Here is a 25,411-nt window from a genome sequence, read left to right as displayed (position 1 = left end):
GCAATCCTCCTGCCTCAGCCTCCTAAACTGCTGGGATTACAGGTGTGAGTCACCACGCCCGGAGAGAATGGGCATCACTCAAAGGTGAGCTGTCTCAGGTTGGGTTCCCCAGGGCTCCACCTCTGAGAGCAGAGACAGCAGGCAGGAGGCTTATCAGAGAGTTTCTTTGGGATAAATTAAGAAGGGAAGGAACTGGGATTGGACAGAGGGAGAGGTTGAACCACGGTTCAGGCTCTACAACCTCAGCTGAACCCACAGGAGCTCTGGATGTAGCTCTTTTGAGTTATCTCACTTGGATAGGAATAGCCAGGCCTTTAAACCCAGCATTGGTCAGTTATTGGCTGTGACCTGCCCTGGGAAGGGCATCGTTTGGGTGATGGAGGCCACTTTGAAGCTGAGACCATCTCTGATCTGGGCTGACCACCAAAGGCTGCCTGCAGACAGCACTCGCCGGAGCTGGGCAGCAAGTCCTTTATTAAAGGGGGGATCTGGGAAGCTCACGTCCATCTCCATCACAGGGGCAGTTCCACGGACAATGAGTGAAGGGAGGAGGAGCCTTCAGGAAGACAAGGGGGAAGAGAATACGGGCACAAGGAAGGCACAGAGGTGGGCAGGAGAAGAGGGAGGAGAAGAGGGAGGAGGAGAAGGAGGAGAAGAGGGAGGAGGAGAGGGAGGAGGAGAAGAAGAAGAGGGAGGAGGAGAGGGAGAAGAGGGAGGAGGAGAGGGAGAGGAGGGAGGAGGAGAGAGAAGGAGATGAAAGAAGAGAAGAGGGAGGAGGACAAGGAGGAGAAGAGGAAGGAGGAGAGGGAGGAGGAAAAGAGGGAGGAGGAGAGGGAGGAGAAGAAGGAGAAGAGAGAGGAGGAGAGGGAGGAGGAGAAGAAGAAGAGGGAGGAGGAGAGGGAGGCGGAGAAAGGAGGAGAGGTAGGAGGAGAAGAAAAACAAGAGGGAGGAGGAGAAGGAAGAGAGGGAGGAGGAGAAGAGGGAGGAGAGTAGTGAGGAGGAGGAGGAGAAAGGAGAATAAGAAGGAGGAGGAGATGGAGGAGAAGAGGGAGGAAGATAAGAGGGAGGAGGAGGAGGAGAGGGAGGAGGAGGAGGAGGAGAGGGAGGAGGAGGAGGAGAGGGAGGAGGAGGAGAGGGGGGAGGAGGATAAGAGAGACGAAGAGAGGGAGGAGGATAAGAAGGAGGAGAAGGAGAGGGAGGAGGAGGAGAAGATGGAGGAGGAGGAGAGGGAAGAGGAAGGGAGAAGGAAATGGAGAAGGAGAAGAGTGAAAGGAAGAAGAAGAAAGTACGAGAACAACAATGTGAGTTTCCATCTGGGCTGAGAGGGAATCAGATTCTATAATCAGTTCTTGATATCTGCCACGGGCACAGGGGAGGAATGATTGAGGCAGTCCTGCGGTGAATTTTCTATCCTCTGCTTACTTCCTAATTAATTTATTAATAATTTAGTAAGTACCTACAAACACCCCACCCAAATCTGATTTCCCCCAGAAGACAGAGCAGGCTGTAACGACTCCTAGAGGTCTCTGGCCTGAGAGTCTGACCTCTCCACACCGTGAGACTCGACAGCCTGGCCACCAACCATTCCTTTCCCACACATTCACCATCGCTCTCATCTTAGGAAGCAGAGAAGGCAGATCCCAGGGTTAAATCAAGTCTCCTTTATTGGTGGTTATGCCGCATTCTCTCTACGTTCTTCACAAAGGACCAGCTGATCGAACCAGGTAGTTCAGAGGGTATTTCTAAAGGTGGTTACTTAAGCTTGAAAAAGCAATGAGAAAGACGAATCCGTGCTCAGCCTCAATATGGCGGTCCTCCTCTGAAGATGTTTCTCCTCTCCTTGAAAATAGAAGCAAAGATCTGAATGTAATGAATAAGTAGGCATTGGCTCCAAGAGGAAGGTGAATTAAAAATGACTTTGCATTGGTTTTCCAGACTTAGTCGGAAGCTGGGGGACGCAGCTGTGCTGAGAAGAATCAGACGTTCCCCCAACCTCTGCCGGGCTCATAGGAACAGGCCAATGAACAATGAGCCCCTCGACTTCACCTCTATGGTAAGGGGAAGGGGATCGGCAAAGAGCTAGTTCTGCTGTGATGGACAGAAGTCAGAGGCTGGACACTGTTCCTAGTCCTAGCCACAGACCGAAGGCTGCTGTGGGTGTTTTTTAATGTCTACCCTGTTAAGACGGTTCCCAGAGTTCCAACCCCCCTCCTTTCCCTCTCCTCTATTCCGGGAAGACGATTTTCATTGCCAAGGCAAAATTCAGGAAGGGTCCACTAATTTAGTGTCATCCATAAGCCACGTGCGTCGTAAGGACAGACATTGCTAGAACCACCAGCGTTTTCCACCCCAAAGGGAGGAGGGATGGTGTTTTGTCTACACATCTGATGAAAGGGCTTCTCTTTATTTTAGATTTCAGAAGTCACAGAGCAGTGAGGTTCGTTGATCCATGCAGGAGATTTAAAGGGCATTTCTCTAGGCTGGAGAACACTGACACTGGCCTTGGTGGACAGGCAGAAGGAAAAGACGAAAAGAAAAGGAGGGATAGGCCAGGTGCGGGGACTTACACCTGTAATCCCAGCACTTTGGGTGACCAAGTGGATCGCCTGAGGTCTGGAGTTCGAGACCAGCCTAGCCAACATGGTGAAACTCCATCTCTACTAAAAAAAAAAACAACAAAAAAAAAAAAACAAAAAACCAGGCGTGGTGGTGCACCCCTGTAATCCCAGCTACTCGGGAGGCTGAGGTGGGAGAATTGCTTGAACTCAAGAGGTGGAGGCTGCAGTGAGCCTCCTGAGTAGCTGGGACTACAGGTGTGTGCTACCACACCCAACGAATTTTGTTTTGTTTTGTTTTGTAGAGATAGGGTCTTGCTACATTGCCCAGGGTGGTTTTCAAGCTCCTGGCCTCAACTGATCCTCCTGCCTTGGCCTCCCAAAGCATTAGGATTACAGGTGTGAGTCACCACGGCTGGTCAGTTATCCCCTTTTCTGGATTGTTTTTTTCCTACCACACTCCATTTTGAGAAGTTCCACTTTCCTAATTGTCCACAGCCAAAGCCTCGCAGACTTGAAACTCGGAATGATACCTTTCTGGGTCTGAAAAAGTGCCAGTCTCCCCTCTGCTCTCCTGCTTGTGGGAGAAATCCTAATTTCTTTCATCCTTCTAATCTGGGCAGTTGTTCCAGTCTTCCCCAACTTTGGCAACAGAGCACGCATCGCTGGGAACCTCAGCTAATTAGATATGCTGGAAAATCCAGATCTCGCCTTCACATCAGCGACACTAATCAGACATGCTGGAAAAAGCAGAAATCACCTTCACATCAGAAACGTACCAGGTGTGCACCTGTCTCACCTCTGCATCAGTGAAATGACCACTGTTGGTCCCTGCTCTCACCTCAGCATCAGCAGTACACCCAGGTGTGGTCCTGGTCGTAGTTGTAAGAAGTTGCACACCACACAAGGTTCTCCTTGGATCCTTTGTTAGTGCAGTTAAAATAATTCTTGTTTTTATAGTTGAATGGAAAGTGGCAAGGAAAGCCAGGGACCAATGCGGAAATTCCTAGGAAGCAGAAGGGGATAGGACAAAGGTTACTCCCCAGGTTTCACACTGTCATAGAGGTGTGGGCTTCAGACCCACCCTAGATTTCAAACTGGGGCTGAGTGTGATGGGGTCGTGCCTTTAATCCCAGCACGTTGGGAGACTGAGCCTGGAGGATCACGTGAAGCCAGGAGTTCAAGACCAGCCTACATATGGGCAGCATAGCAAAACCCCATCTCTACAAAAAGTTTCTTAAAAAATAAGTTGGGCATGGAGGTGTGTGCCTGTAGTCCCGGCTACTCAGGAGGTTGAGGTGGGAGGATTGCTCAAGCCTGGGAGGTTGAGGCTGCATTGAGCCACCACTGCACTACAGCCTGGGTGACAGATGGAGACCCTGTCTTTAAAATATAAAAAGCTGGCCAGGCGCGGTGGCTCAAGCCTGTAATCCCAGCACTTTGGGAGGCCGAGGCGGGCGGATCACAAGGTCAGGAGATCGAGACCATCCTGGCTAACACGGTGAAACCCCGTCTCTACTAAAAAATACAAAAAACTAGCCGGGCGAGGTGGCGGGCGCCTGTAGTCCCAGCTACTCGGGAGGCTGAGGCAGGAGAATGGCGTGAACCCGGGAGGCGGAGGCTGCAGTGAGCTGAGATCCGGCCACTGCACTCCAGCCTGGGTGACAGAGCAAGACTCTGTCTCAAAAAAAAAAAAAAAAAAAAAAAATATAAAAAGCGGCTGGCTGTGGTGGCTCAAGCCTGTAATTCCAACACTCTGGGAGGCCAAGGTGAGCAGATGAGTTGAGGTCAGGCATTTGAGAACAGCCTGGCCAACATGGAGATACTCCATCTCTACTAAAAGAAAAGAAATACAAAAAAAAATAGCTGGGTGTGGTGGCGGGCACCTGTAATCCCAGCTACTCGGGAGCCTGAGGCAGAAGAATCGCTTGAACCCGGGAGGCAGAGGCTGCAGTGAGCCGAGATTGCACCATTGCACTCCAGCCTGGCGACAGAGTGAGACTCCGTCTCAAAAATAAAATAAAATAAAACAAAATTAAAAAAGTAAAAAAAAAAAAAAAAAACTAAAATCTAAAATCTGGGTAAACCCTGCACAGGAAGGTGTTGCCTGGGCACTGCTCAGAATGCTGACCCAAACCTAAGCAAAAGAAGAATTTGTGTTCACAGTTACAAGAGCTGAAATGAGCCGAAAGAACACGCCCTTACTGCCCTCGGGTGAGAACATGTGTGTTGGGAAACTCAAACTCAAACTTCCTCACTCTGTGTGTCCACAGATGACTGCAGAAGCGTCACGAGTATCGATTTCGTGAGTGACAAAGTTTAGCGAGTAGGCACATTTGCACCTGTGGAATCCGTGAAAGATGAGGATATAAATGATGTCCTCACAAAAGATGACCCCATAAATAATATGAACTGGACACCTCTATCCACAGCAGCTTGAGGCAACAGAGGGTAAATGGGTCTCAATTTTTGCTGTCACATCTTCTCCCATGACCAGCTGAGAAATAATTTATTTTATTTAGGAAATTCCCGAGTTGTTGGAACAACACACATCCCCACCCACAGCTATTCGCCTGACCCCTTGCCTGGAGTGGTGCAGACCTATAACCCCTTATAGTTCCTCTTTGCCCAAGGACTTCCCTTTCCTTTCCACTGGGCCTTGGGTATTTTCTTCGCTCAGAAGCTATCAGAGTGTAGGACTTGAGAAAGGCTGGAAGATAGGGCAGGGCACTGGAATAGGGAAGAAGGGCAGAGTGGAAGCACAGAGGGCGCTGGAGGAAGGAGGGAGAAGGAGAACGCTGGTCACCAGGAGGACCTGGTGGATAGAGGATTTGTCTCAGAGGACCAATCCCAGCGTCCTCATCTTTCATGATTCCACAGGTGCAAATGCGTCTACTTGCTAAACTTTATGACTCACGAAATCGACACTCATGACGCTTCTGCGGCCATTTGTGGACACACACACAGAGAGGAAGTCTGAATCTCCCGACACACATGTTCTCAGCTGAGGGGAACAAGGGGATGCTCTTCCGGGTCATTTCAGCTCTCCTACTGTGAACAGGTGCAGTTTGGCAGTCTAGTACGTTTTCCAAATGTGTGAGCCTTTTGTCGGGTGATTTCACTGTTTGTTTGCTTATTTATTTATTTTAGAGGCAAGGTCTCACTCCGTCACCCAGGCTGGAGTGCAGAGGTATGATCATAGCTCACTGCAGCCTCAACCTCCCAGGCTCAAGTGATCCTCCCGCCTCAGCCTCCCAAGTACCTGGGACTACAGGCACGTGCTACCACACTTGGCTATTTATTTATTTATTTATTTTTGTTGTGTTTTGTTTTGTTTTGTTTGTAGAGACAGCGTCTCACTATGTGACCAGACTGGTCTTGAACTCCTGGCCTCAAGTGATCCTTCCATCTCAGCCTCCCAATGTTCTGGGATTACAACGTGAGCCACCATGCCTGGCTCACGCTAGGGTTTTTAAAAGCCTTAGCATGTGTTTATTCTGTATTTGCATCACGGTTAGGTGTTTAACATTTCGAGCATTTCATTTTGGCACCTTTCTCTTGGATTTTAAAGCCTGTGGCATATCACACCATTGACGTTATTCACGAGGCCAGAACTCTGTCTGCCTGATTCAACACCAGATCCTCAGCGCCCAACTCAGTGCCTGGCTCACAATGTGGTTTCAGTAGGTGTTTGTTGAGCAGATGAATGAAAGAATCCACCCACACCCACCCAACTCCCATCCCCAGATTACTGGTGTCGGCACAGAAACTCCACTTTCCATCCTTATCCATGTTCTCTGTGGTCGGGCACCAGAGCTTGTTGCTTTCATCCTCCAGGCAATCGGAGACCACGTTGTTTCTGTAGATGGAGGGGAAGATGCAGGGCTTGCTAAGAGAATTTCCCCCATACTCTGAAAATGATTATGGAAAAGTTACAGGTCAAGAAGAGGAGCTGAAAAGAGCTTCCATTTATGACACAAAAACTGTCCCACGCTTTATCCCATGAAAGGCAACATAGCATTGGATTCTCCAAGCAACTTCTGGATGACGTTATTATCTGGATGTTATGGAGAAGTGAGAGCCAAAATTATCAACTCGCACACAGCTTACTGTCTCCATTAACATGACTTCACGGTTCTGCGGTCGCCATCACCTTGACTCTATTAAGCTAGGAAATTCTTGTCCCGGAAGATTCTTATCTTGCAAATAGCCTTATTATTCATTCCAGAAGCCTCTAGAAAAGCTATTTACATAAATATCAGACCGTTCAACTTTTTCAGTAGACTGTGTCAAAACACTGTTTACTCTTCCAGACTCTTTGAAACCCCGTCTTTGGTCATTTCACCTTGCTGTGACCACCAACCCTAACTATTACATCATGATCCTTACACAATCCAAATCACATCCCCCACTGAGAGACCCACCTTAGACAAGACCCCAAGACCCCATCAATATGCTGAGTTTTCCCTCCCCACTTCGAGACGTTATTTTTTATTTTTTTAGATGGAGTCTCGCTCTGTCACCCAGGCTGGAGTGCGGTGGTACGATCTCGGCTCACTGCAACCTCCGTGTCCTGGGTTCAAGAGATTCTCCTGCCTGGAGATTACAGGCATGTGCCACCCATGCTTCGCTAATTTTTGTACTTTTATTAGAGAAGGGGTTTCGCCATGTTGGCCAGGCGGGTCTTGAACTCCTGACCTCAGGTGATTCACCTGCCTCGGCCTCCCACAGTGCTTGGATTACAGGCGTGAGCCACCACACCCGGCCTGCTATAGTGAGATTTAAGGTTAGTGTTGGTTTATAGTAAAGAACGCAAATGGTGGATGATTAGGACTAGAATAAAATTAAGGTTTAGAGAGAATTAAGATTTGTTGAGTGCTAAGGGAAGAACAGAATTAAGATTTTTATGCAAGAATAAGCATGCCTAGGAATAAGTGCCTTCATGGATTTTTGTCCCTGTGGAAGCAACAGTACTTAAGGAGAGAGCGTGCGCTTTGGAACCGTATGGACTAGAACTCAAGCTCTAATTCTAATATAGCCTATGACTGTGACCCTGGGAAGTGCTCAGTTTTACTGGGACAATTTATTGAATGGGTGGTGGAGAATAGCAGCTCATAGAGCTGCTATAGAAAGATTCAGGATATTGTATACAAATCTGTTAGATCAGTGTAGTACATAGAGGGCATTGAATGAATTTTGGTCACTATTCACCTGGGATTGTGTGTAGACTTAATAAGATGCTAGGCTGCATTGAAATGCAGGTCGGGGCCCTGCATGGTGGCTCATGCCTGTAATCCTAGCATTTTGGGAGGCCGAGGCGGGTGGGCCACCTGAAGCCAGGAGTTCGAGACCAGCCTGACCAACATGACGAAACCCTGTCCCTAGTAAAAATACAAAAATTAGCTGGGTGTGGTGGCGGGCACCTGCAGTCTCAGCAACTCAGGAGACTGAGGCAGGAGAATCATTTGAACTTGGGAGGCAGAGATTGCAGTGACCCGCGATCACACCAGTGCACTCCAGCCTGAGTGACAGAGCAAGACCCTGAAAAAGAACAAAGAAGGAAGGAAGGAAGGGGGGGGAGAGAGAGAGAGAAAGAGAGAAGAGGAAGAAAGTGAAAGAAAGAAAGAAAGAAAGAAAGAAAGAAAGAAAGAAAGAAAGAAAGAAAGAAAGAAAGAAAGAAAGAAGGAAGGAAGGAAGGAAGGAAGGAAGGAAGGAAGGAAGGAAGGAAGGAAGGAAGGAAGGAAGGAAGGAAGGAAGGAAGGAAAGAAAGGAAGGAAGGAAGGAAGAGGGGAAGAAAGAGAAAGAAGAAAAGAAAAAAGAAAGAAAGAAAAGAAAAGAAAGAAGGAAAAGAAAGAAAGGGCAGGTTGGATCTGTCAATGGGTGAATCTCACTATTGTCAGTTCTAGAAACAGAAATACTAGAAGCCAATATCAGGACTTCAGCTCATTGTTTCAGTTCTCAGGACATGGGTCTTTTCATGCTGGATTGGGGACTGGGCAAATGGCCTCGGGATACCCCTGTCTGCAGTTGTCATAGTGAACTCTCTGAGCAGATACTTAGCTCCTGTAAGCACTTCCCCCTTGCTGCTTTGGTCTCTACCTTGCCCGGTCTCCCCTCAAGATGATCCTTGCTGTCCACTCTCCCTCCCACCACACATCCCTGCTACAGGGGCTCACCATTCGTTTCACAGAATTTCCACTGCTGTTTCTCATCGAAGACGGAGGTGACCGAGCACCACAGACTGCCTAAGAAGCTGCCCTGGGAGATGCAGCTGTTATAGGCCTTTCCTCGATAGATGAAAGGGAAGATACAGCGTGGGTAATCTGTTAGGAACAGAGTTCGTGAGTGGCTCGACTTCCTCTAGTCATTCACAGGACAGAGTCATTTGATCATCAATCAACCATCACAAGACAGGACAGACGTAAGGTTCAGAAGAGATTTTATGCATTATTTTGTCAAGCATTTGCCTATGGCCTATTCATCTGATTCTTGAACAACACGAGTTTGAACTGGGGTCCACTTATATGTGAGTTTCTTTTTTCTTTCTTTCTTCCTTCCTTCTTTCCTTCTTTCCTTCCTTCCTTCCTTCCTTCCTTCCTTCCTTCCTTCCTTCCTTCCTTCCTTCTCTCTCTCTCTCTCTCTCTCTCTCTTTCTTTCTTTCTTTCTTTCTTTCTTTCTGAGAGAGTCTCACTCTGTTGCCCAGGCTAGAGTGCAATGGCGAGATCTTGGCTCACTGCAACCTCTGCCTCTCGGGTTCCAGCAATTCTCCTGCCTCAGCCTCCTGAGTAGCTGGGATTACAGGTGCCTGCCACCCACACCCAGCTATTTTTTCCTAATTTTTAATAGAGATGGAGTGTCGCCATGTTGGCCAGGCTGCTCTCAAACTCCTGACCTCAGGTGATCCACCCACCTTGGCCTCCCAAATTGCTGGGATTACAGGTGTGAGACACTGCACCCAGCGGGCGTGGGTGTTTTTCAAAAAAAGTTCTGTTGAATGTGTCTGCCTCTCCTGCCTCCCCTTCCACCTCCTCCATCATTTCTGTCTCTATCATCCCAAGATGGTGAGACCAACCCTTCCTCTTCCTCCTCCTACTCAACGTGAAGATGATGCTAATGGCCTTTATGCTGATCCATTCCCACTTAATGGAGAGCAAATGTATTTCCTCCTTTTTACAATTTTCTTAATAACATTTTATTTTCTCTAGTTTATTATGAGAATATGGTATATAATACATAAGACATACAACATCTGTGTTAATTGACAGTTTATGTTACTGGTAAGCTGTCTCGTCAACAGTAGGCTGTTAGTAGTTAAGTTTTGATGGGATTACAGGCATGAGCCACCTCGCCCAGCCTCAAATCCCTTTTCTTACACTTTGTTTCTTTTTTCCTTATTAATTTAGAAAATTAAGAAAGACATAAAGATGGGATGGTTCTATTGGGTCAACTAGTCTTACAATATCACAAGACCCTCATCCAGAGAGCACCATTTTTAACACTATCATTATTAACATTATTACCCATTATTAGCATTCAGTGTCTGGCATCCCAGAGCTTTTTCTATGCAAGCATACGTATTATAATTTGTCTGCAAAAATGTGATCATGTCATAGACAGTCACACATTCTCTTTTGTGATCCACCCTAGTCAAAGGCCACTGGCAGGGACAACATGATACCGCTCACCTTCACTCTGGCAGTACTTCCATTGGCCATTGTACACCGCTCTGGTGGCACACCAAGGGGATAAGCTATGAATTTTGGTGCAAGTGAAGTAAACAGATCCCTTGTAGGTGAAAGGAAAGACACATTCCTCGTGCATCCCTGAAGGGCAGAAGGAGAAAATGGGAGTAGGGAAGAATCACAATGAATTAGCAAAGGATGAGTCTTGGTTTGGCTCTTGCTTTGATCTGAATGTCTGTGTCCCCCTGCCAAATTCATATGTTAAAATCCTAACCCCCACGGTCATGGTACAAGGGACGTTTGGAAGGTGATTAGGTCGTACGGGCAGAGCCTTCATGATTTGGATAAGAACCCTTACAAGAGAACCCAGAGAGGTAGCTAGCCCCTTCTATGATGTGAGGATACAGCAAGAAGGCACCATCTGTGAACCAGGAAGCAGGCCCTCATCAGCAACTGAAACTGCTGGTGCCTTGCCCTTGGACTTCTCAGCCTCCAGAACTGGGAGATAGAAATTTATATTGGTTATAAGCTACTCAGTCAATGGTACTTTTTAAATTTTGTTTTATTTACTTTTTTTATTTTATTTTTTATTTTTGAGATGAAGTCTCACTCTGTCACCCAGGCTGGAGTGCAGTGGTCTGGTCTCAGCTCACTGCAACATCCATCTCCTGGGTTCAAGCGATTCTCCTACCTCAGCCTCTAGAGTAACTGGGATTACAGGTGCCTCCCACCACACCTGACTAATTTTTGTATTTTTAGTAGACATGAGGTTTTGCCATGTTGGCCAGGCTGGTCTCGAATAGTACTCGTGGCACCCAGATGTGGCAAATATTGAGGGGACAACTTTCGATGTCCTTATTCTTCTCAATGAGTACAGGAACTTTGTTTTTTGTGCAGTGTATCCACAGAACCTAGAATAGTTACTTGCTCAAGAAACAACAGAAAGAATAAAATAAGTTTGGAAAATGCCACGTGAAACAAAGTTAAACAGATTTCTTTAATGAAGGACTCATCAGAAAAGTTAATATGAAAATGAGAATTGATGTATACAGTATATTGAGTTGTCCTTCTTTTTTTTCACAATTCAATAGCAGTAGAGACTAACCTCAGGTGATCCTCCCGCCTTGGCCTCCCACAGTACTGGGATTACAGGCATGAGCCACCATGACTGGCCTGTGGTATTTTGTTGTGGCAACCCAAACAGACTGAGACAGTTCTCATGGGGGCCTGAAGGCTACACACCTAGGCTTAGCATCCAACTTCCTAATGACATATCAGGGAGTATCCAATTCATGATGGAACCAGGAGCACTGGGGAAGAGTTTCATACACAACCCAGACAACCAAGGTATGTTGTTCCCTGAGACTACTGTTGCTCAGAGCATAAAATCGGAGGCCAATAACGTTACACAAAATAACTTTTGGTGGATCACAAGACCACATTAGGTTATGTAGGGACACACATTAAATAATTTTGAAATATAAACTGGAAAAAAAAATCATTTTCCAGTGGTCCTTTTCTCTTTAGCTTACGCAAAAGAGAAAGCTTCAATTTAATACTAGTATTTCTCTACCGCATCTCTAATATTTAATAATCTCTCATTTTAACAAGAACAAAAGAGAGAGAGAGAGAGAGGGCAGGACTCAGGCTTAAAGCTTTGTTCGGACAATAGCCTAGCAGAATTTAATAATGAGATTTTGTTTTCATAGTACAGTATTTATTTTTGGTCATATTTCCTATTTATGGAAAGTGGTAGTGCTTTTTTATATTATAATACTGATGTTAACCAAACTCTTAAAATGAATTTTTTTAAAGTGAAGATAAGTGAGCAAATTTAAAGAAAAATGTTGAGTAAATAATAGTACTGGTGGCACCCAGATGTGGCAAATATTGAGGGGACAACTTTCAATGTCCTTATTCTTCTCGATGAGTACAGGAACTTTGGTTTTTTTTGTGCAGTATACCCACAGAACCTAGAATAGTTACTTGATCAAGAAACAACAGAAAGAATAAAATAAGTTTGGAAAATGCCACGTGAGACAAAGTTAAACAGGTTTCTTTAATGAAGGACTCATCAGAAAAGTTAATATGAAAATGAGAATTGATGTATACAGTATATTGAGTTGTCCTTCTTTTTTTTTTTTTTTCACAATTCAATAGCACTAGAGACTAATGGTCCCTGAAATATATCAAGAAATGCTGTTCTTGGCCAGGCACGATGACCCATGGCTGTAATCCCAGCACTTTGGGAGGCAGAGGTGGGTGGATCACTTCTAGCCACAAGTTCAAGACCAGCCTGGGCAACAAAGTGAAACCCCATCTCTACAAAAAACAAACAGTATTAGACAGGCATGGTAGTGTGCCCTGTAATCCCAGCTACTTGGGAGGCTGAGGGAGAAAGACCCTTTGTGCCTGAGAGGTTGAAGCCACGGTGAGCCACGATTGCATCTCTGTACTCCAGCCTGGTGACAGAGTGAGATCCTGACTGAAAACAAAACAAAACAAAAAACCAAAACAAAAATGGTGTTCTGCAGAATTTTGATGTGTAAATTTTTTAAAAGAAAGAAATGCTATTCTAGGCCGGGCGCGGTGGCTCAAGCCTGTAATCCCAGCACTTTGGGAGGCCGAGATGGGCGGATCACAAGGTCAGGAGATCGAGACCATCCTGGCTAACACGGTGAAACCCCGTCTCTACTAAAAAAATACAAAAAACTAGCCGGGCGCGGTGGCGGGCGCCTGTAGTCCCAGCTACTCAGGAGGCTGAGGCAGGAGAATGGCGTGAACCCGGGAGGCGGAGCTTGCAGTGAGCTGAGATCCGGCCACTGCACTCCAGCCTGGGCGGCAGAGCGAGACTCCGTCTCAAAAAAAAAAAAAAAAAAAAAAAAAAAAAAAAAAAAAAAAAAAGAAATGCTATTCTATCCCAGATTCCTCATCACGTGAAAACCCGCGTACAATAAGGACTAATGAAAGTTGATCGCTTCGTTTGAGCAGAACTGGGATGAGAGCTCAACTTGCTCATCTGCTAGTTCAGAGTCACAGCTTCGCTCCTTGCTCTAATCTCGTTTATCTTCCTGCTTCCTTCCCTCCCTCAAAGATATAATGATAGAATACTATGAGTGAGATACTCCAGTGGGCGATTTGTGTGTGTGTGCAATGGATTATGGGTGGAAATTATGCTCACCATTTCCTGGCTTTAAAAAGTCCCAAACAATCCTCCATGCTATTTTCTTCCTCTGCCAACCAGCTGAATATAGAGCAGCAGTTCTTAATAGAGAAGGAGGAGCAATTATGACCTCCTGGGGGCATTAGCCAAGGTTTAGAGACATTTTTGGTTGTTACAACTTATAGGGGAAAGGAACCAGTGGCTGCTACTGACATCTGCCAGTTAGAGGCTAGGGATATTGCTAAACATCCTACAATGCACAGGACAGCTCCCCAGAACAAAGCTATCCAGCCACAGACAGCAATCGTGCCTAGGCTGAGAAACTCTGAGGACTGAGCAGAGAATACTGAGGGCCTGGGGGACAGTGGAGCCACAAACTAGAGGATCTTGTTCTCTGGATTACAACAAAAAGTTTTCCCACCGAACATCCACATTGGACTGTAGAATGAGTTCAACATGAACCTCTGTTGAGTCAAGCCACTGACGTTTGGGTGTTGCTACAATAGTTAGTCCTCTCCTAATAGACGGACAAGACATGGTGTCTGTCTTCAAGGTCTGTAACATGGTAACCACAGCCCTTGTGGATCAGATTCTTGTCCTGTATAACCTGACGTAGGTCATTATGGGGACAAGGGATGGGTTGGGAGAATGTGGAGAAGACAGACTTCCATCTCTGAACCGCACCAAGCAATTAGGAGTACTTAAATATCATTGCATTTTTCACCTCTGTTTCTCAGAACTGTTTGGTATTTATTTTTGTGAAACGTAAACCAGTTTAAATCAGGAAAGTGCTTAGAAGAGTACCAGGAGCATGGCTGCTGCTTAACAAATATTAGTTATGATCATCATTTTCATTATCATCATTACCATCACCATCATCATCATCCTTCTCCACACTATTGTCATTGCCATCATCATAATGATCATCATCGTCATTGTCATGATCATCATCAGTCATTGTCACCATCATTAATCTCATTATTGTCATTGTCATCATGATGATCATCGTTATCATCATTGTCATTGTCATCATAATCAACCTCATTATTGTCATTATCATGTGACGATGATCATCATCATTGTCATCATCATCGTCATCATCAATGTCATTATCATCAACCCCATTATTGTCATCATCATGTGATGATGATCATTGTCATTGTCATCATCATCATTGTCATCATCAGTGTTATTATCATCAACCTCATTATTGTCATTGTCATCGTCATCATCGTTATTATAATCATCATTATTCTCCTCATCACATCATTGTCATCATCATTATCATCATCGTCATTGTCACCATCATCATCGTCATCATCATTGTCACGATTATTATCATTATCATCATCGTTGTCATCATCGTCATATCGTCATCATCATCATCATCCTCATCATTATCATTGTCATCATCACTATCATTATTGTCGTTATCAATGCTTTGCTTCAATCACAAACACCACTGAGTATATAGGATACTGTGTTGAGGAGGAGGGCAGACGCCCCTGTAGGTGGAATTAAGGTTATCTTTGGGAGTTGTTAGTAAGAATCAGTGCATAATGAATACTATTAGCCATCTGCAAAGTAATCCAGCAGATGGCCTAATCTTCTTAACTGAGTTACAATCCTCCATAATCCAGACCCTGCTGACCTGCCTGTTCTCACTCCCTGATTAACATTCCCTTGACCTTACTCCATGTTCTTTCTCGTCTTTGGGATTTTGCTCCTGCCCTTCACCCTGCCACGAATGCCTTTCCCCTCTTCCCAGCTTTAGTCCCTGCTATTCATCCATGAAGATTTGGTTCAGTCTGGGTCAATACTCTTCCTCACACTTATAATACTCAGAGTCAATCACTATAAATGAATGCAGTTGCCAATTTTAAAAAAATAATTCATTTATGTGTCTATAACTCCCAATTACTGTGAACTCTTTGAGTGGAGGGTCTAGGTTTTGTTTATTTCTGCACTTCTGATCCATAACATAATGCCTGCAACTTAAAGATCACTCAGTAAGTGTATACTAAATAAATTTGTCTGTAAATACACTCAAAGGGAACTTGGAATACTGAGTTTCACCACAAGTATGCGGGTGTGGTCTCAGGGAAGCATGACAAAACTGAGATTATAACTAGAAAAGTAGATACCCCATCAATTACATTGTTCCTTGTCTGAATAAACTGTGAGTTCCTAATCTTTTAGGAATTTGTCAGTTCTTTGAGAACCCACAATTTCTCTCTAGGAGAGTATTCATTTGCCCTTATGGTTGAGATGGCTGTGTGTTCATCAAAATCAGTTTTACTTTCCTCCCAAATGCACTGCTACACTGCATCTCCCAGACTTGCTTGCAGGTAAGAGCTGTATCAGTTCTAGCCAGTGGAAGTAGGAGAAAGTGATGAATGTCACTTCCTGTCCTGGCCAAAAGAAAACAAAGAAACAAAAAACCCTCTCCTCCGAGATCCTCCAGACTCTCTTGATCCTTGTCTACGAGCTAAAAGCAAAGAAACCTCAGCAGATTCTGAAACCCAAGGGGATGGTGGGTCCCTAGGACGGAAGAAGCTTTGATCCCTGAATGACCATGTGGAGCATTGTTTCCTGACTGGATGCACCTGGTTCTGGCACTTTGCAGAACCAAGAAAAAAAAATGTTATTGTATTAAGCTGCTGAGAGTTTGGAGTTTGCTTCTTACAATAGCTATTCTCACTACCCTGATAAATACACACATTTTTTTAAAAATGCAAATTCAAGTTTTCATATACTCTAATCCTCACTCAGTGACCCCAGGTTAGGAATCTCTGGAATAAAGAATGTGGGATCAAGGTGCATCAATATGTAAATGGTTCCTGAGCCTTATCCAGAAGAGAACGATCTGTCAGGCAGAAAAAGATTCTAATTGTGACAAATGACTCACCAAGGCTTGAGTGAATGACCTGTAAGCAAGGTCTCCTCTTGTTCTGTTTCTGTGCTTACCTGCAGTGTTTTAGTGATTAGTTTAGATTCTGAGATACATTAATATATAATTAGGGTGTCCAGGTTGGGGTCTGAGGGTTCAGTTCATTGGGATCATATAACTTGCCTTTTAATCAACATATTCACATTCCTCCCTCCAGGTGCTGAGCATTATGAAAGATTCTGGTGCCCATTATTTTATTTAATCTTCAAAATAACCCCATGAGATAAATGCCATTATTTTTCCTTCAGTCTGGAAACTGACTTCAGAGAGGTTATGGCTTGACCAAATGTACAGAGAAAAGAAGTGGCAGATTCAAGGTCCAAACCCCAGGTCTTCTGAGATTTTTTTTTTTTTTTTTTTTTCTCTTGAGACGGAGTTTTGCTCTTGTCGCCCAGGCTGGAGTACAGTGGCGCAATCTCGGCTAACTGCAACCTCCACCTCCTGGGTTCAAGTGATTCTCCTGCCTCAGCCTCCTGAGTAGCTGGGATTACAGTCACCTACCACCATGCCTGGCTAATTTTTGTATTTTTAGTAGAGACAGGTTTTCAGCATGTTGGCCAGGCTGCTCTGGAACTCCTGACCTCAAGTGATCTGCCAGCCTCAGCCTCCCAAAGTGCTGAGATCACAGGTGTGAGCCAGTGCACCCAGCCTCTTCTGAGATTTTTGCTAAGCCATCTCCTCCCTACTTGGTTCCAGGAATCTTTGCTTTGCCCCATTCATTCTTTTCCAGTTTCTAAACCCTCCCCGTCGTTGTCAGTGTCCTCACCTCCACTCGACTCATAGGAACAGAGAAGGAAGGTCGCCCATCCCAGCAGGTAACTGGACCATCGGGTCATCTCGGCTGCCCTCTTCTCTCTGGAATGAAAGAAGACAAAAATTTTCATCCCGCAGTTCCCCTTCCTCTTCCCACTAGCTCCTAGATTTGACATCATACATGCCATTTTTCTTTCTATCCACAGTGATTTAAAAAATAGACCAGGCATAGTGGCTCACACCTGTAATCTCAGCACTTCGGGAGACCAAGGCAGAGGATCGCTTAAAGCCAGACGTTCAAGACCAGCCTGGGCAACATAGTGAGACCTCATCTCTACAAAATTTTCATTTTAATTAGCCAGGTATGGTGGTGTATGCCTGTGGTCCCAGCTGTTCAGGAGGCTGGATACTAATCCTGCATACCGCTCACCCTTGTTATGACGATTAATGACAACCATAAAAAAATAACAGATTTCGGAGGTCAAGATGGGAGGATTGTTTGAGGCCAAGAGTTTGAGATCAGCCTGGACAATATAGCAAGACCTCATCTCTACAAAAATTTTAAAAAGTTAGCCTTGTATGGTGGTGCGTGCCTGTAGTCCCAGCTACTCAGGAGGCTGAGGTGGGAGGATCACTGGAGCCCAGGAGGTCGAGGCTGCAGTGCACTATGATCGCACCACGGCACTCCAGCGTGGGCGACACAGCAAGGCTCTGTCTCAAAACACAAAGCAAAACAAAAAACAGATAAAACTCATTGAGTGCTGCACACCATTCTAAATTCACGATAATCCAGATAGGAAGTAGCCCAGCGTGGTAAGTACCATTACCACCCCAGATACGCACAGATGGGGCACACAGTAAGCTTAAGCACCTTGCTGAGGGTTACAGATCATGTAAGTAGGGGAGCTTGCAGGTGAACCCCAACAATCTGACTCGGTTCAGAGAAATTGAGCTCTTAAGTAATGTACAATGCTGCCTCTAGGCTTAACATAGGACCAGACATGTGCTAAGAACTCATAAATATTATCCAAAATGGTATTGTTCATATAATATTATTTCATTTCTGAGAGCCGGGACTGTATTCTCAACTGGCTCCCAGACATGTCCACCTAGATGTCCTTCAAACATCTCAAATTCCAAGCTTTGGCTTTTGAGATACAGCCCAAAATATGTGATCCTTCCCCCATGTTAACTTCATTTAATTACACTATGTTCTTCCCAACCGCCTGGGTTGTAGACCCCAGTGCAGATCTGCTGTCGCTGTCTCTTGCTGTGTTCTATCAGTCAGTTGGCTTCACTTTTCTGAAGCTCTCGAATCTCTCCGCTTTTCCTGCCTCTGCTGTTACAGACTAAACGAAGGTCTTTTTCATCTCTCTTCTCAACTATTCAACTGTTATCCTGTTCCCTCACGGATATGCAGCCTCCAGCCTCTCTCCTCTACAAAGCTGAGCTCTTTTTCTCTTTTTCTTTCTTTCTTTTTTTTTTTTTTTTTTTACACAGGGTCTTGCTCTGTCACCCAGGCTGCAGTGCAGTGGTGCCATCATGACTCACTACAGCCTCCATCTCCCAGCTCAAGTGATGCTCCCACCTCAGCCTCCCAAGTAGCTGGGACTACAGGCACGCATCACCACACCCAGTTAATTTTTAAACTATGATTATTGTTTGTAGAGATGAGGTCTCACTATGTTGCCCAAGCTGGTCTCAGACTCCTGAGCCCAAGCCGTCCTCTTGCTCAGCCTCCCAAAGCACTGGGATTACAGGCATGAGCCACTGTGCCCAGTACGGGCTCTTTCCTGATGCCTGCTTTATGCATCCACTCAGGAATGCGTATTTATTGAGCATTTACAAGATGTGGGGCCAGGGCTACACAGTGAGTATGCAGCAGTGGGTAAAGCAGGCATAGTCCCTTCCTTCGTGGGGCTGAGAGTCTACCAAGGAGAGAGACATGAGGTGAAGAAACCAGAAACAAATACAACTATTTGCTGTGATCATTGCTGTGGACGAGTCTCAGGAATAACTAGGACAAGGTCACTTTTGATTGAGAGGTCAGGGGAGGGTCCTCTGAGACATGACAGGTAAGCTGACACCTGGAGGAACAGATGGAGGAGGGAGACAGGAGAGGAGCTGGAGGTATGCGGGTGGGGGATGCATCCAGGCCAGAGAAGCCGATGTGGAAAGGGCCTGAGATGAAAAAAGCTAGATGTGCTCAAGGAGCAAGTGGGACCCACATGGCTAGGGCCCAGGCTGGGCACAGTGGCTCATGCCTATAATCCCAGTGTTTTGGGAAGCTGAGCAGGAGGATGGCTTAAGCTTAGGAGTTTGAGACCAGCCTGCGCCACACAGTGACACCTCGTCTCTGCAAAAAGTGAGGAGGAGCAAGGTCACAGAGATGCATGGTGATGTGGGTGGGACCGGACCCTGTAGTGCCTCCCTAAGATTTTTTTTTTTGAGATGGAGTCTTGCTCTGTCGCCCAGGCTGGAGTGCAGTGGCCTAATCTCAGCTCACTGCAAACTCCTCCTCCCTAGTTTATGCCATTTTCCTGCCCCAGCCTCCCAAGTAGCTGGGACTACAGGCGCCCGCCACGTCGCCTGGCTACTTTTTTTGCATTTTTTATTAGAGACAGGGTTTCACCATGTTAGCCAGGATGGTCTCGATCTCCTGACCTCGTGATCCGCCCGTCTCGGCCTCCCAAAGTGCTGGGATTACAGGCTTGAGCCACCGCGCCTGGCCTCTCCCTCAGATTCTAAATGCAACCTGAAGGCCAGGTGCAGTGGCTCATGCCTGTAATCCCAGCACCTTGGGAGGCCAAGGCAGGCAGATCACCTGAGGTGAGGCGTTCAAGACCAGCCTGGTCAACATGGTAAAACCTCATCTCTACTAAAAATACAAAAATTCCCTCCGCATGGTGGTGGGTGCCTGTAATTCCAGCTACTCGGATGCTGAGCCATGAGACTCGCTTGAACCCAGGAGGCAGAGGTTGCTGTGAGCCAAGATCATACCACTGCACTCCAGCCTGGGTAACAGAGCAAGGCTCTGTCTCAAAAAAATATATAGAATAGAATAGAATAGAATAGAAGCAACCAGAAGCCACAGAAGGGATTAAAGTGAGGAGGTGTGAACCAGGCACAGTGGCTCACGCCTGTAATCCGAGCATTTTGGGAAGCTGAGATGGGCGGATCGCTTGAGGTCAGGAGTTTGACACCAGCCTGGCCAACATGGCGAAATCCCATCTCTAATAAAAATACAAAAAAAAAAAAAAAATTAACTGGGCGTGGTGGTGGGTGCCTGTAGTCCCAGCTACTTGGCAGGCTGAGGCAGGAGAATCACTTGAACTGAGGAGGTGGAGGTTGCAGTGAGCCAAAATCGCACCATTGCACGCCAGCCTGGGCGACAGAGCAAGACTCTGTCTCAAAAAAAAAAAAAAAAAAAAAAAAGTGAGGAGGGGTGGCGTTTATTAATTCAAAATCCTCCATCACCTTTAGAATACAATCCATAGTCCATACCATGCCTTCCCTCAAAGCTCATTTCTTATCTTCCTTCTCCTTCCTCTATCTGCCTTTTAGTTGTTTCCTGCAGAAGCCACCTCAAGGCCTTCGCACTCATTCTTCTCTTTGCCCGGGATGATCCCTCCATCCCCAGCTATTTACATGGCTTGCTTCCTTGTGCAATAAAGAGTTTCGTGCAAATTCGAAGAATTGGTAGCAACAGATGGTCTGGAATGTTAACGACTCTGCACAGACCAAGTTATGGATATTAATAGAAAATATTTTAGGGCTGTTCAAAATAATTATTCAACTGGAAAACAAACCCTAATAGCCAGACACCCACGTCTGGAACATCCAGGTGAGGACCAAGTTACGCCTTGGGCACTGGCAGGTTCAGATGCTTGGAGAACCCTCTGTCCTGAGCCCTGGGGTTGTTGGGACCAGCATCCTGCCACTTGCCACTGTTTCTTGGCTGGTCGGATAAAGGGTTGTTGTAGTTTTGGAGTCAAACCACAGGCAAATGTGGGGGTAGTTTTTCCAATCATCAAATGAGGGAGAATAAACTCTACCTTGGGATCTTTTTTTTTTTTTTTTTTTTTTTTTTTTTTGAGACGGAGTTTCGCTCAGTCGCCCAGGCTGGAGTGCAGTGGCCGGATCTCAGCTCACTGCAAGCTCCGCCTCCCGGGTTTACGCCATTCTCCGGCCTCAGCCTCCCGAGTAGCTGGGACTACAGGCGCCCGCCACCTCGACCAGCTAGTTTTTTGTATTTTTTAGTAGAGACGGGGTTTCACCATGTTCGCCAGGATGGTCTCGATCTTCTGACCTCGTGATCCGCCCGTCTCGGCCTCCCAAAGTGCTGGGATTACAGGCTTGAGCCACCGCGCCCGGCACCTTGGGATCTTATACATTCAGCAGATGCTGGAAAGCACTGTGTAAATGTCAGAGGGGGCACACAAGCCAGATATTTTCATTACTATTTATGGAGACAGCATACACGCTAGATTTTTTTTTTTTTTTTTTTTTTTTGAGATGAAGTCTTGCTCTGCGTCCCAAGCTGGAGTGCAGTGGCACAATCTTGGCTCACTGCAACCTCCGCCTCCCTGGTTCAAGCGATTCTCCTGCCTCAGCCTCCCGAGTGCTGGGATTGCAGGCATGAGCCACTGCACTCAGGCCATCCCTGAGATTTTACTGGAAGCTGCTGACTACCAATTTTGGGATAAGTGCAGAGGAACGAAAAGACGGTGACACTCGGAAACCTAAGTCACTTAGAGCCTTGTAGTTCTCAGCAAGACACTTATCCACTCATCTATCCATTCATTTATCCTTCTATTTATTCATGATTCATTCAATCCATTCTCTTATCATCCATCCATCCATCATTCATCCAATGCATCTGTGTTCCCCATGCACATACATGCACAGAGCGTTTTCCTGAGCGGGCCTGTGAGAAGCCACTGATATCAATCACCTCTGGAAGTGGGAACCAGGGGTAAATAAGAGACTTCTTTCGATTTAAGTTTGTGTCACAGATGTGTGACTTACATCATTAAAAACAATTTAATTATGTACATACCAAGAAAGTAAGAGTTGCAATATTCCCAACACAAAGAAATGATAAATGTTGGAAGTAATGGATATCCTAAATACCCTGATTTGATCATTACACACTATACACATGTATCAAAATATCACATCAGTGGCTCACACCTGTAATCCCAGCACTTTGGGAGGCTGAGGTGGGAGGATTACTTGAGACCAGGAGTTTGAGACCAGCCTGGACAACATAGTGAGACCCCATGTCTATTAAATAAATAAATAATGGAAAACAAAAATCACATGTACCTCAATAGATATATACAATTATTGTGTATCAATACATTTTAAAAACAGTAATTATACATATATATCTATGCACATACATAATGTGTATATACATATATGTGCACATGCCTGTTTACATTATAGATGTGTATATATGTATACATAATATACACACATCATATGTGCACATACACAGGTATATGCATGCACATATGCTCACACAAAAACATGCAGAGTTAAAACGTTTTTTAAAAAAGATAGAACATCCTGGGTGAAGCAACAGGGGGCAGTTTAAAATCACAAAATAAAAAATCTACAACAATGAGATGGCTGTCTTAGGAATGGATTAATTTTATGGGGTAGTTATTGACTTACCAAATTTATTGAACATCTATAGAGCAAAGCATGGTGGCAGGGGCCTCCTGATGTTGGCATTCTAATTCCGCTGGCTTTCCAGTCATTAAAAGCCTGTGTGGATATTTCACTGGTGCCTAGCAGAGTGACATTTAATAAGGTACTTCACAGCTTACCCCTCTATACAATGGGGATGCTAATAACTAGATCTACTTCATAGAGTTGTTGGGAGGATTAAATTAGATGAAAGATACAAAATGCTTAAGACAATGTGTGCTATAGAGATAATTCACAATAAACGTTGGCCAATTGATGATGATGATGATGATGATGATGATGACATTCATTCACCATGCTAGACCTGCAGTAATAAATTAATTAAGCAAACATCTTGAGAATGTTCTAATTCTCTTCTTTTACTTTTGTTATTTATTGGCTTTCAAACTTTCCTGAAAATATTACCTTCTGAGAAATTTTTTCCGGCTTAATGATACTCTACATTGGTAATATTCCCTCATGCATCCGTCCATCCATCAGCCATCCTTTTACCAACCCTTCTGTCATCATCCATCCATCGACCCATCCACCCATGTATCCTTCCACCATTCTTCCATCCATTCCTCCATCTATCCATCTTTTCATCTATCTTCTTCCATCATCCATTCATCCACCCATCAATTCATCCACCCATTCATCTTTCCACCAATTCTGCCATCCATGGATCAATTCTCCCATCCTTTTGTCCATCTTTCACCAGCCATCTATCCACTCATCTATCCATTCATTTATCCTTCTATTTATTCATTATTCATTCAATCCATCCTCTTATTATCCATCCATCAGTCATTCATCCAATAAGTATTTAAGAACCCCACCATCCATAAGAAACTGTGTCAAGTACCAAGAGGAACCACACATGATTTCTGCCCTCAAAAATCAGAGATAAATCCTTTCATCCATCCTTCGATTTATTCATCCACTCCTCATCCATCCTTCCGTTCATCCATTCTTTCACCATTCATCCATTCTTCTATCCACCCATCCTTCCCTTCATTCTTTAATCTTCCATCAGTCCACCACCCATCCAATGAGTATTCAAGAACCCTGTCACCTATGAGGAAATGTGGTGGGTACCAAGAGAAACCAGATATGATAGCTGTCTTCAAACAGCTAGAGATAAGATATTGGCACCAATACTTACCACCCAACATGGAAAATAATGGCAGCCACAACTGGTAGTATTAAGGCACTGATAGGGTGCCCAAGAGGCAGCTTAGCCCACAGCCTCTGCCCTCTGGTTCTCTTAAGCCAAAACAATTTCACAGTGGAGTGGTGAGAAGATAATAGCACCCGATCAACCAGGATTCAAATCCTACTCTCCTATGTTTCAACTGGGTGGCCTTGGGAAGGTCATTTCACCCTCTGAACTCCGAGCCAATATTCCTATCTGTTTAATGGAAATAAAATCTCAACTATAGAAGCTATTGTGATAATTACAGGGACACATGGGGCTGTAAAGTCACTGGAGTATAGTGTAGCTTCAAAATAATGAGTCCTTCTGCTTCTCAGCAGCAAATGATCCCAGATCTGAAACAGAACTTCAGTGTAAGACTTCCCTCCACCTCTAAGCGCGCACACACACCTCTTCTATTACATATTAGGCTGCCTTTGGAGTCAGAAGCAACAGGATCTCAGTAAGCTCTTTTTGAATCTCAACTTTCTTTTTCCTAAAATAGGGAGAGTACGCCTTACCTTGGAGAAACGGTGCAAAAATTGGTAGAACTACGAAGATTTTAATCCACTACCAAGAATTTAATAAGTAATTCACTCAGTCTCTTAACAGGTAACTTGTTCCCTTTTTTTCAGTTTCTTCCCTAAATTTGGGATTCAGGCAACCTTCCTTAGCATTACATCATTGACATAATCTGGTTTAACCCATTTCTTTAGTTTATTAACAGAGAAAGGATCTCACCCACAAGACCCCCTTCCCTACTTTCTCTGACTTTCCCCTTCCAGAACCAATATGGCAGCCACCAGCTACTTCTGGTTCTTGAGCATTTGAAATGGGAAAGTTCAAATTGTTCTATGTTGTAAGTGTAAAATACTTACTGATTCTGAAGACAAAGTATAGGAAAAAAAAGTAAAGTATTTCATTAATTTGCATTCATTTGTATTCATTAATTTTTTCAATTTATTCATTATACAATTTATACAATTTTCAATGTATACAATTATACAATGTATACAATTTATGCAATTATTCATTAATTTGTATTCAATAATTAATTTGTATTCATTTGTATTCATTATGTGTTGAAATGATAATCGTTTACATATCCGTGGGTTCCCCAAAACATGTTATTTAAATAAATTGCACTTATTTTTTCTTACTTTCTAAAAGTGCTTTTGCTATAAAACTTACAATGATTTATGTGGCTCACATTATATTTCTAGTGCACCACAATGCTCTAGACCTTCCTTTCTTACTATGGGAGTCCCAAGACCCCACTTCTCACACCCTCCCAAGTTTCCAGGTCAAAATGTACCTTTGAGAGAGTTCTTCTGGGCCCTAGCTCTCTCCACGATCTCTCTTTACGGTTCTGCTCCCAAGAGCTCTGGATTATCTGGGGATTGGTTGAACGGCTTT

The 25,411-nt window shown here is 44.8% G+C and overlaps 1 protein-coding gene across 1 annotated transcript; it reads right to left on the bottom strand.

Moving 5' to 3' along the window:
* Window positions 1-1,646: 1,646 nt before the first annotated feature.
* Window positions 1,647-25,411, bottom strand: ELSPBP1 (epididymal sperm binding protein 1). Its single transcript, NM_001171843.1, is given in 7 exon segments — window positions 1,647-1,839; window positions 3,397-3,561; window positions 6,308-6,466; window positions 8,732-8,878; window positions 10,241-10,378; window positions 17,117-17,205; window positions 25,311-25,411. Coding segments are annotated over 5 exon segments (672 nt in total). The 5' UTR covers window positions 17,187-17,205; window positions 25,311-25,411; the 3' UTR covers window positions 1,647-1,839; window positions 3,397-3,403.

Source organism: Macaca mulatta, chromosome 19, assembly GCF_049350105.2.
Source record: "Macaca mulatta isolate MMU2019108-1 chromosome 19, T2T-MMU8v2.0, whole genome shotgun sequence".
Taxonomy (NCBI): Eukaryota; Metazoa; Chordata; class Mammalia; order Primates; family Cercopithecidae; genus Macaca; species Macaca mulatta.
Note: the sequence above shows the minus strand (reverse complement) of the source record. Positions and strands in the feature narration are given on the sequence as shown.